This window comes from Eretmochelys imbricata, chromosome 27, assembly GCF_965152235.1.
Source record: "Eretmochelys imbricata isolate rEreImb1 chromosome 27, rEreImb1.hap1, whole genome shotgun sequence".
Lineage (NCBI taxonomy): Eukaryota > Metazoa > Chordata > Testudines > Cheloniidae > Eretmochelys > Eretmochelys imbricata.
In genome coordinates, this window is record NC_135598.1 from 15,767,853 (window position 1) to 15,783,928 (window position 16,076).

General features: G+C 52.3%; 2 protein-coding genes across 2 annotated transcripts; both read left to right on the plus strand.

Annotated features, from left to right (window-relative positions):
• Positions 1-897: 897 nt before the first annotated feature.
• Positions 898-9,447, plus strand: RUNDC1 (RUN domain containing 1). Its single transcript, XM_077806247.1, is given in 6 exon segments — positions 898-924; positions 926-1,288; positions 4,067-4,225; positions 4,517-4,715; positions 5,054-5,158; positions 6,140-9,447. Coding segments are annotated over 6 exon segments (1,719 nt in total). The 3' UTR covers positions 7,006-9,447.
• An 814-nt stretch (positions 9,448-10,261) lies between these two features.
• On the plus strand, positions 10,262-15,221 carry RPL27 (ribosomal protein L27). The gene is made up of 5 exons (XM_077806456.1): positions 10,262-10,345; positions 10,861-10,943; positions 12,241-12,410; positions 13,342-13,452; positions 15,131-15,221. The coding sequence occupies exons 2-5, from the start codon at positions 10,863-10,865 to the stop codon at positions 15,177-15,179; spliced, it is 411 nt and encodes a 136-aa protein (XP_077662582.1). The 5' UTR covers positions 10,262-10,345; positions 10,861-10,862; the 3' UTR covers positions 15,180-15,221.
• Positions 15,222-16,076: the final 855 nt, after the last annotated feature.

The window sequence follows — 16,076 nt, forward strand, 5'->3', positions numbered from 1 at the left end:
ATGTCTACATGATGGCACGTCAACCTTCCACACAGGGCTGACTGGATGAGGTTAGCCAGCCACACCGTGATCAGTCTCTGGCCTCCTTAATCAGCCTGAAAGGATCCTACAGAGCCACCTAAGTGTCCCACACTTAGAAGCTAAGCATGCTGCTTTTGCAGTGCTCTCCAGGCCCTTCTAAGGGAGGATGGGGGGAAGGTGGGGCCAACAAAACCCCAGGCCTGAGGGGAAGGGTACACAGGAGACAACACAAACCCCCTGGTAGGGGTCGAAAGGGGGAACTAGGTATGGGGTGAAGAAGGGCAGAGGGCAGAATCAAGGACACAAAGAACCCCTGGCATGGGGTGGGAGCGGGGGATGGTGCGTGACCCTCCCGTATCATTAATAACATCGCCCATGGCAAAGGACTTTACAGACCAGTGCACGAGGACCCACTTCACCCGGCACAGAGCTGCAGCTACCTCTGGGGCGAAACCCATCAGGCAGCGTGATCTGACTAGCACCCACGGGCCCCCCCCGTTACCCATACATCCATTCGGAGGCCGGAGGCGCTGCCCGACCGCTCCAGGGGAAACCCCAGGACGGTCGCCAGTGGCAAGCACGGGCCGGATGGGGGAAGAGGCTGGGGGGGGGGCAGGGCCGGATGGGGGAGTGGGAGGGGCCTGGGGGGGAGGTTGGGGGGGGCACTGCACAGGGGAACAGCCCGGGGTGGGGGGGCCCGGGGTACATTCGACCGACCCGGTTTCTCCAGCAGTAACTCGAAGCCCCGCCCCCGCATGCCCCGCCCCCGCCGCGCAGAAGCCCCGCCCCCTGCTCCAAGCCCCGCCCCGTTCCCCGGAAGCCCCGCCCCTGGGGGCGGGGCCCGGCGGCGGCGGCGGCGGCGGCGCTCCCGGGAAGATGGCGGCGGCCGAGGCGGCGGCGCGGGCCCGCTAGCGGCGGCGCCGGGCCCATGGAGGCGGAGGGCGGGGTGCTGGGCCCCGGCGAGCGCTGGGCCCCGGTCGGGGCGGTGGCGGAGGCGGAGGCGGAGGCGGGCGCGGGCGAGGCCGGGGGCTCGGGGCCGGGCTCGCCGGGGGGCTCGCCCCGCTCGCTGCCGCGGCTCCGGGCCGAGCGCCGCCGGCTGCACGGGGCCCTGCTGGCGCTGGTCTCGCACTTCGCCCAGGTGCAGTTTCGGCTCCGCCAGGTGGCGCGCGCCGGGCCCGCCGAGCAGCAGCGGCTGCTGCGCGAGCTCGAGGACTTCGCCTTCCGCGGCTGCCCGGCCGCGCCGGGGGACGGGCCCGGGGGGGCGCCGGTGAGTGCGGCCGGGGGGCGGGATATGGATTGCCGGGGGGTGGGATTGCCGGGGGGGGGCCGGGGGGTGGGATTGGCCGGGGGGGGGATTGCCGGGGGGGGGCGGGCCAGGCTGGGGCGGATTGGCTGGGGGGTGGGATTGCTGGGGGGGGGCGGGCCGGGCTGGGGCGGATTGGCTGGGGGGGCGGGTTGGGGGCCGGGGGGGTGCATGGGCCGGGGGGGTGGGTTGGGGGCTGGGGGTGGGTTGCCTGGGGGGGGCCAGGGGGTGCGATTGCCTGGGGGGGGGCAGGGGGGGCAGGGGGTGGATTGGCCGGGGGGGGCGGGCCGAGCTGGGGCGGATTGGCTGGGGGGGCACAGCGTTGCTCCCCGCTACAGGCACAGCCTCAGGGGGCGCGGTGCCAGTGGCCCGTCTCCGCAGAGACCGATGCAGGGGAGAATTCGGAGCCCCCCGTCTTCTGTCCCGCTCCCGCCTTTCGCTCTCCGCTCTGCGGAGCGGGTTGCTCTCGTGAGTCACGCTGGCGAGGTACCCCATGGTCACACCCAGGAGAAGTGGAAGGGCACAGTTTGGAGAACCCGGTTTCCTGAACGGTGCAATTTACGGGGAACGGCTTCAAGGTCAAAGGACCCGAAATCCACAACTGACTCCATCAAATGGTTCAATCCAACCTGTGTGCATGGGGCTGGACTGTTCATGCCCAGGCTCTGGACTAATCTGCCCTTGGGCTAAAGCACTGTTTCGCTCCGGTTTCAGAGTAGCAGCCGTGTTAGTCTGTATTCGCAAAAAGAAAAGGAGTACTTGTGGCACCTTGGAGACTAACCAATTTATTTGAGCATAAGCTTTCATGCATTCGATGAAGTGAGCTGTAGCTCACGAAAGCTCATGCTCAAATAAATTGGTTAGTCTCTAAGGTGCCACAAGTACTCCTTTTTTTGTTGTTGTTTCGCTCCGGTGCACCCATAGTTAGACTCGGCTGCACGGAGTTTTCTTAAACGTGGTTGTTTCACAGTGTGGACAGCCGCTGAATATGAAAGTTCACTTTTGAACCTCAGCCGTGAAGTGCCCAGTTAAAATGAGAAGGTACGGTGTGTCCAGCAATAGCCATGTGAAGGAAGCTGAAGTGATACTGCACTTCATCTTTGTAGGATATATGATTCTGCCTGGCCTGCTAGCATTTCCCAGGAGCAGTACAAGACAGTCAGGATACAGCATCCATGTGAATTTCTCCAGTGTGATTCATTAGCTTAGATCACTGACAACATTCGGTGTAACCTGCCTGTTAGCCTCCTGCATTACAGTTCCCTTTCCACTCGCATCAGAACAGGGGAAGTTGACCTTCCTCATTTGATCTTACACCTGTACAGATAAATTATGTTTACAGTTCCACACCCCTCTCCACCTTTTCTTCAAGCACAATGAACAAGGAGTGTTATAGCAATTTAGGCATGGGGCTGGATCAGGGTGCTGGGCTTAGCCAGGGCCCCTGCTACCAGCTAATGGGGAAGCCCTGTGCAAGGGGCCAGCTCACACTGGAGAAGAGGATGAGAGGGACAGGGAGGTTAATTGGGAATGTTGCTGCCTCTTTGCACATGGGAAATCTGGATGATTGCCATTTGCTTTTTTTAATGTTACTAAAAGCTGCTTAGCAGCTATTACATCACCAAAAACAGCAGGGCAGGGACTTAGAGCTACTCTCAGAAGCAAAGAAGCTTCATCTGTACCCCCACAATTAATCAGTTTTAAATAAGATACTGTTACAAGGCTTTCCCTACAACTCCAGTCTCCTACACCAAACCTTATTCCAGTGGCAATTTCCTGCCCATCTGCAGTTTTAAAATGCTCAAGTTTAATCTTGCTTGTTTGCTGCCCTGTGCTGGAAGTGGTGAGGATAGTGAGCAGAATGAACTCTGGCTCTTGGCTGAACTTTCTCTTTCTCGCTCTCTCTCTCATTCTGTAGGCGTTAGTACTGCTTGCAAAGTTCAGATTGAAGTCAGGGCAGTTCAGACGCTTGCTTGGGACCCTTGATTTTCATGCAGGAGTAGAGATAGGGTTTGTGATCTTGATACTAATTGGCTTTGTATGTAATTCAGAAGGATCCCAAATGTCTGTGAGATAATGAGGTTTTATTTAAATAAATAAAATTTCAGCTACTTTATTTGAGGAAAAACAACAACAAACCCAAATCTAATTTAGAATGTAACTGAATATTTCTGCTTTTTATTCCCATGCTTAATATCTGGAGGCCTTGATACGTGCCACTTTCAATATAAATCTACCTTTTGATTGAGATATAATAGGTTGCATTTGTTTCACTTATGTACAATTTTAGTGCATTATCCAGAAAACCTATTCCTGAAATACCCTTCAGGTTATACCAAGATAAAGTGCCATGCAGCCGTGACTCTACTCTGTTATGTAGGGCGTGGTGTCAGGTTGCTGCTTCATTCTGAGATCTGTAAGAACTCCAGAAGTTACTATGAGACGTGATCATCATCTGACTGCTTACAACAAAATTCTTTACTTGCTGAGGTTTCTGACGAGTGAGACTAGAGTAGGGGGGTGCAAGACGCCTGCAGAAACGCTGCTTTTGTATAGAGGTGACTGGGCTGGAATTTCTTCTCACTGAAAGCCTGCAGCCTCTTGTCAGTGAGGGTGCACAGAACTCGCTAGTGGCATGGGCTGTAAGATTAACTGCCAAACATCCCTGGTGTAACAATCCTATCTCCAGGGCCTTGGCTATGAGTAGAGTGTTCAATTTCTTTTCCAATAAACTCATTTCAGGGGGAGCGGGAGAATCAGGAGCGAATTGAAGCCCGGAAGGAGAAGCAGCGAGAGCTGATCCTGCAGCTCAAGACGCAACTAGATGACTTGGAGACCTTCGCTTACCAAGAGGGCAGCTATGATTCACTGCCCCAATCCATGGTCATGGAAAGACAGCGGGTAAGGCCTCCGGATCCTCTGCCAGTGCCCTTTCTTAACACCAGCTAGTGCCTCCCTCAGAACACTAGCATGTGGCCAGTGCTGATTCAGGCAGCTGTAATACATCATCATAAGTCTGCATCCATGAATATAATCCATGGGGACTACTACAGTTTACTGTTAGCGGATAGAATAAAGTCCGGACTGGCTTCGCCCCAGAATAACTAGTGGGAAAGTGAAAGCAGCAATCTGGCTCCACAGGTGGGAGGGCCACATGAGATCATGACACTCATTATATGTAATGTTCTGCAGGTGATTATAGAGGAGTTAATAAAGAAGCTGGATATGAACTTGAACGAGGATATTGCGTCGCTGTCCCCAGAGGAGCTGCGGCAGCAGGTGGATGTGGCTGTTGCCCAAATTGTCAATCCTGCAAGGGTGAAGGAGCAGCTGGTGGAACAGCTGAAGACACAAATACGGGACCTGGAGATGTTCATCAGCTTCATTCAGGGTCCGTGCTGGGTTTTGCTTATACAATCAGGAGAGCTGCTCATTGGTGCAGCAGGGGCATCTTGGGTATAGCATGGCTTGAATCAGGGAGTGGAAGGATGCACACCTCAATGGGGCAGAATCTGGCACAGAGCAGCACAGACCTCTCGGTGGTGAGGGATAGTGTGTGGAGACCCCGGGGCACTGATACATGTGATGCTGAGAGGCAGGGTGGTCACCCATGTGTAGAGGAACACGAGGCAATACTGACCTGCAGTCTGCAATATGTTGCCGAAATCTTACAGCTGATGTAGGGATGCAAAATAACGAACTGTTGGCATTGTGGGTTCCTCATTCTAGGTGAAGCTGGCCAGGTGGAGGATGGACAGTGTGCATGTTCAGGCAGGAAGCCTGGAAGTGGCCCCTACAAACCGAATGCCAGGCTGCCTCCCGGGAATAACAGAGGTGGGCAATTTACATGTGTTTGGCTCTTGCTGCTTCTCCTTTTGTTAGCCAGATGGCTTCCATCCTGCAGGAACTGGTGTCCCATCACTTCCTACATTCAGTGCTTTTCCCCTGCTAGTGGTGATTTTCCTTACCCTTTCATTGATCCAGACAATAAGCCAGAAACCTTATGTTTGACCTCTTACCTTTCCCTGTTGGCCAGTGTGATTGTACGGTGAATGTGCACCAACACATCATTGAGGGATAGGGTTGCTCTTCAACGTGGAGCTCACAAAAATGAGGGGCTTCTGATAATTATCTAGCAGCAGACATAATGCAGACAAGGTGCTGTGCAGTCTCTCCTGACATGCTGCAGCTTTACCAAAGCAGCTCAGTCTTGGCCTGCACCACTCCAGCTGTTCTAGTCCTGGACTCTTCATCAGCAGAAGTCGCTGGCTGGTGTATCTATTGTTCATTATAGTTTACAATGAGACCACCAACTTAAGAGCTTGATTTGGTCCCAGGTTCTGGCATGAGCAGGCCAGGTTATTCCCTGAGACAACTAGTTCCTTGCACATGAGCAACTTCCTTCCACAAAAGCTTCTGGCACCCTGTCATTATCCTTCTGATCCTGGGATATCCACAAATCTGTGTCTGAAACACCCTCTCCCCTCACTAGAAGTCTTAAAATTCTGGTATGGTCACTTGTGCCTGCTAAAAGAGCACCCCTAGTAGGATTCATTCTCTGCCACATGATTTAAGGTGGATAATGCAGTTTGAGAATGGGACACATGAATATCTGATGCCCCATTTTCCAGTTTGCATGAGTGCTGAGAAGCTGCCACTCTCTCTTGAGCAAAGCCACATGAATCACCCAGCCAGCAGCACCAGAGCGAAAGCATCCCCTAGTGGAGTAGCTGATGAGCTCCCTGCTTATAGGAATAAGCATAGATAAATCTGATTCTCTAACGGCAGCATTCCTCCTTTTCCCTAATCAAACAGTGAACCCAGAGGATGCCAGAAAGATGCGAGAAACAGGCCTGCACCTTATGCGTCGCATGCTTGCTGTGCTGCAGATATTTGCTGTCAGTCAGTTTGGCTGTGCTACAGGTCAGATCCCCCGCACCCTCTGGCAGAAGGACCAGGCCAATAAGGACTATTCTCCCTTAATTAAGAAACTAGAATTGTCTGTAGACCAAGTGAGGCAGCTGGCATTGAAGCACCAGCACCAGGATCATGTGCTCAGCTATTCCAGCATGCAGGATGTCTCCTTAGGAGCAAGAGATGAGCTGACGCTGGCTGTGCGGAAGGAACTGACCATTGCTATACGAGACCTGATGGCTCATGGGCTCTGTGCCTCTTCTCAAGGGATGAGCTTGGTGTTGGCACCCATTGCGTGCCTGATTCCTGCACTTACCTCGTCGCCACAGACCATGCACCCCTGGGAACTCTTTGTGAAGTATTACAACACCAAGAACGGCCGCGCCTTCGTGGAGTCCCCAGCGCGCAAGCTCTCCCAGTCTTTTTCCCTTCCCGTGATGGGGGGCATCACTGTGACCCCCAAGCAGAGCCTGTTAACGGCTATTCACACTGTCCTCACAGAGCATGATCCATTCAAGCGCAGTGCGGACTCTGAACTGAAAGCCCTGGTGTGCATGGCATTAAATGAACAGCGTCTGGTTTCCTGGGTGAACCTGATCTGCAAATCTGGGGCTCTGATACAGTCTCACTATCAGCCCTGGAGCTACGTGGCCAACACAGGCTTTGAGAGTGCACTCAACCTTCTCAGCCGCCTGAGCAATCTAAAGTTCAACCTTCCTGTTGACCTGGCTGTCCGGCAGCTGAAAAACATCAGAGATGCTTTTTGATGTGCCCTTTCCGGATTAGCCCCCTTTCCCCCATAGGAATGTATTAACTTACTTGCTTAGAGGATGAGCCTTGTTTATGACCAAACTTTCCCCCTTTGAAGCTGGTTGTGTCTACTAGGATAGCAGTCTCCTGTCTTGACACTGGAAACCTCCCTTACAAGATTGCCTGTGAGGAAATGCTGCAGATGTTTGGGTTGTGTGCCACCTCGCCCAGGCCTATGCTAATGCAGCTCCTAACAGCAGAGCTGCTGCACCCCATCTGCCGGTGCCTTGCCTCTGTCACATGCATTAGGAGTGAACCACTGTCTGAAGTGCAATAAAAAGGGCCTGATTTTACAGCCAGTGCATTGGAGCAGCTCCCGTGGAGTTCAGTGGAAGCGGTTCCTGTGCTGTGGCTGCACGTCAGTCCCCAGAATTTTTAGTCTAAAAGCTGTCACTTGTGGCATTTGGCTGTTTCACACAGAGCTGGGTGCGGCTTTTTGACAGATATACCTTCCTTCTGCTGCTTAGGCTTGATGTAACATGACCGGTGGTGGAGTCAGACATCCCCTCCCCCACGTTTATGTAGATTTTGAATGTACAGGAGGCCTGGGAACAGTTTCTGCCCTGAGCTATAGTTGCCTGTTGGTTTGTATCTTGCAGGATTAGTGGCTGCAGAAGTCCAGACATTGAGATTCTTTGGACTATGGGGTGACAGGTGACTCGATTGAGCATTCAGGTGCATTGTGTAAGAATCTCAGCTCCCTCTTGGAGCTTTGGTCAAAGCCCTGAATACCATCAGGCCAGGGTTTCATTGCAGATGCATTGGTTTAACAACTGTAAACAAATATTCCATTTTCCAGTTACTGTGTTTAACTTGAGTTAATTATTAGCCCCTGCGCTGCAAGAACAGTTGCTCATATGGCTCCTTGTAGAAAATAAATTGTAGTAGTTACAGATGTCTGATATTCCCAGTGTAATTCCTGAAAGCACTTCTGTGGTCAGTATCTCTTGGCCAGAACTTTCTACATCGAGTGTATTTGGTTATTGTGTAACTGAGCATTTTCTGCTGGTCTGAGGGCAAAGCTTCCTGCACTGGTTACAGGTAGGTCTGCAGTCAAATCAGTCAGCACTGTGGAAGTAGTAATCTGCAAGAGAAAATCACTTCTGGCATCAGAAGAGAACTGAGGCTTTGACTGGAATAGAGCTGAGGGGAGTGGTCTCCTTTGTACATGCATCAATGATGCCCTGAGCAGCAGGTAATGGATTTATATGGGAAACAGTAGTGTCTCACTCTGGCCTCCTGTTCCCTTCAGCTTCCTGGCAAAACAGCAACATCCGAGTCTCAGGCACATGGGGGAGGGTTGGAAGTGACTATTCCAATTGTACATTTAGTAGCTAGAAATAGGGCTGTCAAGGTAGTTTCTTTGTTCCCTGTTTCCCCACTGTTCATAATAGCTCTCTCTTTGAAGCTTGAAAAGGAATGTTTTCTTACTACCAGTTCCTCTCAGTTGCACGCACAGTTTAGTGAAGTCGGGCTGCTGGCTTCTACTTATTTCTGTCTAAAAAGCATTGAAACTATTATTTGGGAAAACATGTAGAATTACATAGACTGACACCACAGATTTTGGACATTGAGCACTGGGGCCCATCTGCTCTCATTGAAGTTAATGACAAAGTTGCCATTACAGAGAGACCAGAATCTCCTCCCCCCCCCCCCCCAAAAAAAAAAAAAATTATTTGCCTGTTTGGAGCAGAGTGAAATTTACAGTACACTATAAGGAGGGTGTTAGTTTCTTTGAAGAATTAGTGGTTAGTAACCCATTCCTCCACATGTTTTTAATGCAGAAATAGTTTACTGTAATATAATGAAAACCAGCAGCAGTGACTCTTACATATGTGGAAACTGTTTTCATGTTGTACCCTTCAGTTATGAAACTGTTCATGTATTTTCAGAGGCTTGTCTAAGGGTGAAAAATTCCAAGCTCATTTATCCAGATAAACTTGTCTTCCTGGACAGCAAAGTATAGAATTACCAATGACCAACCACATTAAGATTAGCTGGAGAGGCAAGATTTAATTCAAGAATAATTTTCATGGAACATTCCCCATTCTGGTTTTGATATTTTTTGTCTGAAATCTGCATGTTTTTGTTAAATCTGTGGCAGTTACAAATAAGTTGGCAGTTGAAGTGTCTGATTGCTGGAAAGGCTTTTCTGGGGACCTAAATGGTTCCATAAAGCATCTTGTCTTCAGGTTTTTCTAATTCTTAACTCCATTTTGTGTTAACAGTGCTATGCTGGAGAAGTTTATGTTGTACACTAGTTCAGAAATCTGCTTTATTTCTGATGTTGATTTAGTTCTGATTTTAGGTCTGTGCATATGTGCAATAGGATGGATGTATTTGTGTTGTGGAGAGTACAATATCTATTGCCGATAATAAAAGTCATGGTGGTTTGTGTATGTTTTATTACGTGTACATTAATAGATAAACTGTTAATGCACCCTCTCCTTCCTTCTAGACTTTGAATCTTTGGTTCATACCTACAGCTATTACCTTTAGAGCTTGTATGCTGCACCATTATTTAGGAACAGAACATTGGTAACTAAAAAACTGGGGTCAGTAAGGACACAACTGGGCACCACCAGGGGCAGCTGATGTCTTAATAGGAAAAAACACCCCAAAACTTCTGGATGGTCAAGTGCACCCCTTCCCCAGGGGCTCAGGGGTGGGGCGAGGAAGAGGCTACCTTGGCCTTGAGGGCTGGAGTGGAAAGGATTGTCCACTTTAAAGTTTGCACGCCTCTCTGGAGTAATACCTTAGCTGCCCCATGGGAAAAAACGTGGAGGGGGGAAGATGCTACTTCTCCATTTTGTGGGGGTGAGGGGCTGGGAGAGGCAGGGGGGTCGGTCGGGGTCGCTGGTTTAGGTCCCGATAGTGGGGGGGGGCGGTTTACATGACTGCAGGGGGGAGATAAAATCATCTTGTCGAGGGCGTTAAAGTGGAAGGCCCGACCCGCGGCCAAGGGGTGGGGGCAGCTGTAGCCCCCGCCGCCCCTTTAAACGCGCTGAAATGTGCACGGGGAGGGGGTTGCGGTGCTGCGCCCCCCCCCCCAGCCAGGGAGCCCGGCCGTGCTCGGCGCTGTATCAGCTGCACCGCGCACGGGCCCCGCCCCTGGAGCCCGGACGAGCGCGGAGCCGCCGCTCCCCCGGGCCAGGCCCCACACGGCTGCAGGGGGCGGGGCCGCGGCGCGGCTCGGGCGGAAGCGGAAGTCGGGTGACCGGAAGCTCGGGGTGAAAGGTCGGCGCCGCGGCGGCTCTTTCCTTTTCCGGTCTGGGCGCCATCGGAGCCGCAGCCTCGGTGAGCCCCGGGCGGCGGGGCCGCCATCGGCCGCCATCCGCGGGGCGGCGGGGCCCGGCTGGGGGCGCGCGGGGCCGGGCGGGTCCGCGGCGGGGCCGGGCCCTGGGGCTGGGCGGGGCTGGAGCCGGGGGTGTTCCAGCGGGCTCGGGACCCCGCGGGGCAGGTTCCCGGGGCGCCCCGGGCGGGGGGGCCGGGGCCTGGGGCCGGGCGGGGCTGGAGCCGGGGGTGTTCCTGCGGGCAGCGGGCTCGGGACCCCGCGGGGCAGGTTCCCGGGGCGCCGCCCCCGGGCGGGGGGGGCCGGGGCCTGGGGGGGGCGCCCCCGGGCGGGCGGGGCCGGGTTTCTGGGGGGGCGCCCCCGGGCGGGCGGGGCCGGGTTTCTGGGGGGGCGCCCCCGGGCGGGCGGGGCCGGGTTTCTGGGGGGGCGCCCCCGGGCGGGGCCGGGTTTCTGGGGGGGCGCCCCCGGGCGGGCGGGGCCCGGGCCTGGGCGGCCCCTGACGTGCGTTCTCTCCTGGCAGAGATGGGGAAGTTCATGAAGCCCGGGAAGGTGGTGCTCGTCCTGGCTGGGCGCTACTCGGGGCGTAAAGCTGTCATCGTGAAGGTAAGTCACCCGCTGAGATCAGGCCTTGCCCGCGGCCCAAAGCTCCGAGTACCAGGGGGGGGTCTCCGGCAGCGGTGGCCTAACGCCCGGACCTTTCTGGGTGCTGTTGAAAAGCAGAGGGCGGGCCAGGGCTTGGCCTGGGCTATGTAAGGGGCGGCCCCACCTGCAGGTCTGGGGGTTCATGAATGATTTGCTCCCCAGCCCTTTGGCATGTAAACGTGGGGCATATTTAAAGAGCCAAAGGCTCTCCCCAGTCTCCATAGTTCTCTGTACCATTCTCGCGAGAGGCCTGTTCTGAACACGGCTGGGGATTTATGGGTTCTGATCTTAGTTGTCACTTCATCCCTTTGTGGTTTTATGGGGTTTAAATCAACCTCTGTATGCCTTAGTCGCTGTGTGTGTGTTCAGTGAGGGTTGGTTAACGTTTGCTGAGTGGGTCACAGAGAGGCCAGCGCGCCGACATTCATGGTGCGCCAGGATGTGACGGATTGTCTAATGGTCAGGTACTAATCTAGGATTGGGAGTCCCAGGGCCAATTTGCTGCTGTGTCGCAAACTTGCTTTTGGACCCTGGACAAGTCACTTAATCCCTCTGGGTACGTCTGGCTGCAGCTGTGTCCACACTGTTACCTTCAGCACACTCGCTTGAGCAGAGATAGCATGGATCTGTCTACCTGTGCTGGGATCCAGCCTCCCAGGAGCTGTGCAGGGATAACCTCTGTGCCTCAGTTTCTCACCTGTAAATGGGTATAATAGTACTGCCACCTCACGGGGGGATTGTGAGGATAAATACATTAAAGATTGTGGGGCGCTCAGATTTTATAGTGACAAGGGCTGGATAAGCACATAACGTAATTAGACATCTGCTTTCTCTGTGTTACCTAGGAGCATCTGGAAACCTGTCATCCATATGCTGCTTGTCGGGCTGAGAACGGAGATGCCTAGAAATGTTAACTCCTAGAGCTAGATAGTTTGAGGTTGTTGCGTATATCCTGTTGTTATTCATGGGGGTTGCACACCTGCAGAAGAGAAGCCTCTAAAAATTCCATGGAATACAGCGTGAGCGTTCTGGGGACTTCCCTTAGAGCTGCTTTTTGTGGCATGCGGACTTTAGATCTGTTCACATAGCTGAGGATTTTCTTTTGGGTTCTCTGCAACCTGCCATTTGGCTTTCTCTCCAAAGCCTTAAACTCGTTAAGCTATAGCAGTTTTTTCTGTTCAAAAGGTAGAAGACTCTATGGTAACCTCCCAGAATCCAGGTGTCTGTGCATTGCTAATAGGTCTCCTGTGTGTTTCAGAACATTGATGATGGTACCTCGGACCGACCGTATAGCCACGCCCTGGTGGCTGGTATTGATAGGTACCCACGGAAGGTAACTGCTGCAATGGGCAAAAAGAAGATAGCGAAGAGGTCCAAGATCAAATCTTTTGTGAAGGTTTATAACTACAACCATCTAATGCCCACCAGGTGAGCAGGCTCGGGGCTCCCTGAAGTGCTGCTGATAGAACTAGTAAACTCCTTTTCGTTTCCTTCCACATGGCAAAAGCAGCTTTTCTCTATGGTAAAGCCAAGAAATCTGCTTCTCTGAGATTTCCTCAGTTATGTTCTTATGCAGCTCAGTGAATAGATTTGCAGGATGCTGATTTGGGTGGCCAGTGCTAATTATCTTGGAGGATTCAAAAGTTGGGGTGAGACCTTCATGATCTTCCCCATTCATTTATCATCTCGATTCAGGCTGACACTCTCACTGTGGGACAGAAAAGGAGGACTTGTGGCACCTTAGAGACTAACCAATTTATTTGAGCATAAGCTTTCGTGAGCTACAGCTCACTTCGTCGGGTGCATACTGTGGGAGAGGTCGGTGAACAAATTCTGTTGTCCCCAAATGCATCTCTTGTGGCATTGGCCATTATTTAGACCTTTCCTTTTTTTTCTTTGGCTGGAGACAGCCTTCCTCTTGTAAGCTCTGAAGAGGATTTGTAATTACGATACGGATCTTCTTGGTAAGGGACTTTGAGATCTACTTATGGACAGTGCAATAGAAAGAGCTGGGTATTTGGGGACTGTAGCGGAACCAGAGCATTTTATGATACTGTCACTGGCCTTCCCTTCCCCGGTTCTGTTAGTGTTGTGTGCTTCTGAGTGCACAGTGAGGGCAAAACAAGGCTGCTTGGCACCTCTCACACTGTCTACTGGCTCAGAGTGCTTGAGGATTCCTGGGTCGTCAGGGGTGCTGGCCTGATTCTGTCTCTTAGGTATGTTTTAACTGCCATCATTCTGTGGGCTGGCAGGAGAGGTGCACTGTCTAGCCAGGCTCAGGCTAGCTATCTCGCATCCTGGCATATGGGTGTAGCACATCTTCGGGATGTTTCAAAGCCTGCTGTTCCCTCTCTCTCAGGTATTCTGTTGATATTCCTCTGGACAAAACCGTTGTCAATAAAGATGTGTTCAGGGACCCTGCACTAAAACGCAAGGCAAGGCGCGAAGCCAAGGTGAAATTTGAGGAAAGGTGAGTTGGAAACTTGTTTCTCCCTCCCCCAGCTGCTTGTTACATTTTCACTTCTTTATTGAACTGTAGGAATCTGTTTATGCTTCAGTTTCTGAGTCATTGAAACCTGCAACCCAGTGCCCCGGCTTGTTCTGGTTCTCAAGTGAAGTGTGTCCATCCTGACAGCTGTTGGCTGGGAGACCCAAGCAACACCGGGTTCATATAGCACTGATGTCCCAGCATGCTCCTGAATGGGGCTGTGCTGGCCCTGCAGTGACAGTAACTGGGGGTCTGGCTGCTTGAGGATGTTAAGATCCTTCGCATTAACTGTAAATTAACACCAGGCCTCATCCTAAGTTAATATTTACCTACTTCCCTCCTTCACCTAAAATTCTACCTTTTCAGCTGGATGCGTCTAGTTTTTCACTTCCTGTCCTTCAGTGTGCCCTCTTTACCCCAAGGAGGCTGCATTCTAGCGGTGGGGGCCGGATTCTTGCAAAGCAGTGTGTTGCGTTAACCAGATTTCATACTGCACTTGCACGAGCACCTGTGACCATAGTGCAGGGAGCAACCTTGCCCGGTGGTGGGGGAGGAAGGGGAGGAGTAGGAGCAGGCAGGACCTTAAAGGAGCTGTTTCCTAACTTTGTTGGTGTGGCCTCCTGACATTGTGTTCCTTAGTTACCTGTTAGGCGCATGTCACTGAATTCCCTTTCCTATGTACATGACTCCAGTGTGTCCCGGCTGCAATCAGTGCTTCAGGCTGGCTGATTTGCCTTCTCAGTGGCCTCTTTCAGAACCTCCCCTTCAAAGGAAGGAATTGTGACTAGCGTCCCCTGCAACAAGAAGCAATCATCCTTTCTTGGGACTTGCCTGCAGAGGGTGTAGTGGCTTCTATAGCCATCCTCACTGCCTTGGCTCCTTTGTTAGCTGCAGGATTACACTGCTGTATCTGCTCTGGCTGACCTCTGGCTTGGGGCTGTGCAGATGTCTTGCTAACTTTGGAGTTGTGAAATACCTAGTGGGAATTGTCAGTCCTGCAACTGCCAAGAGTTGCTGCCCTTGTCCCCTGTCGTCTTGCTGACTATACAGGGTTAAAGAGGAAATTGTAGGCCTCATTTAACTTGATTTGGGGCACACATCTCCATGCTGTACTTAACCAAACAACCAGAGAGGCTAGTTCTGTCCAGGCAGATGCTGTTTTACATTCTGGGGTTATTCCCCTCCAGGTGAGGCACTGGCCCAGGATTTGGTGTGGGGAGTGGCATTTTTGCTTTGCTTTCCTCCTTCCAAAGGCCTGTCACGCCTATTAGCAGGCTCGTCCCAGCCTCCTGTAGTGCTTCTGGTGTGGCCAAAGGGGTCACTGCATAGCAGTGAGGTGGCTCCCTCTTCACGAGGAGCTGAACTCACTGCTCTCCAGCCACGATGACGGACTGGGCTCTCTGCTGTGGGACCTGTGTGGCCAGGCTGCAGTGCCCACAGGAGCAAATTCTCACTAGTGGGTTTAACCCAAGCAGATGAGGGTGAAGAGTCCCATGTAAGTTTCCTCTGCAAAGGATTGGGGGAGGGAGGTGGTGGCTGCTCCAGAGCCCCACTCAGGCTGGGCAGATGTGCGCTTCAGTGGGCCTGAAGCGTGGGCCGAGGCTCGTTCGGGACACTGGTGCCAAGCGTTCCCTAATGTGTGGATTGTGCTCTCTTTCAGATACAAGACTGGCAAGAATAAGTGGTTCTTCCAGAAGCTGCGATTCTAAACTTGTAACATGGCTGCATCAATAAATGTTTATTAAAAAACATTTTGTTGCCCTGTAAAGTGTTCCCTGGTGCGAAGCATCTGGCTTTGCAGTGTAAACATCACGGGCTCTGTGCTTCGATTAGATGACTTGCAGGGGTAATTACAGTCCAAGCCAGCCAGGAAGGGATTCATGGAGCGTTAAATGGAATTAAATACTAACCGAGATGGCTTTGGAGAACTGCCCTAAGAGTTCTCTCTGTATCTGATGCCTTCCCCACACAGTGTTGTGAGCAGATGACAAAGCTGCTCCACCTTTCCAGCAATGGAGGCTGGGTAGTCTAAAATGCGCTGAACATGAATTTAAGGTCACTCATGGGGAGGGAAATGATTCGGGATCCTGCTATTCCAGCTGGCTTTGGTTCTTTGCCTAAGAAATGGGAGTGATATGTTCAGTGGGGGGTGGGGTGTCATTTTTTTCCAAAAAGAAAAGGAGTACTTGTGGCACCTTAGAGACTAACCAATTTATTTGAGCATAAGCTTTCGTGAGCTACAGCTCACTTCATCGGATGCTGGTTAGTCTCTAAGATGCCACAAGTACTCCTTTTCTTTTTGCAAATACAGACTAACACGGCTGTTACTCTGAAACCATTTTTTTCCAACTGCATTTGCTAAGGATTGGTCTTTATCTGGCAAGTGGCAACTTTGATTCCAATAGTCTCCAACTGCATCATTGACCTTTTGGGAGCAGAAGCTAAATGAAGGTGGTGTGAGCTCAGCAGTGGGTAGAGGTAATTTAGAGGGTTTATTGTGCAAAAATTGTTCCATCAAAAAGGTTTCATGAGCACCTGGTGGATGACTTATCTGACGACCAGGAACTCAACAGAGACAAATAAGCCTCTGGTCTCCCCCCCACAGG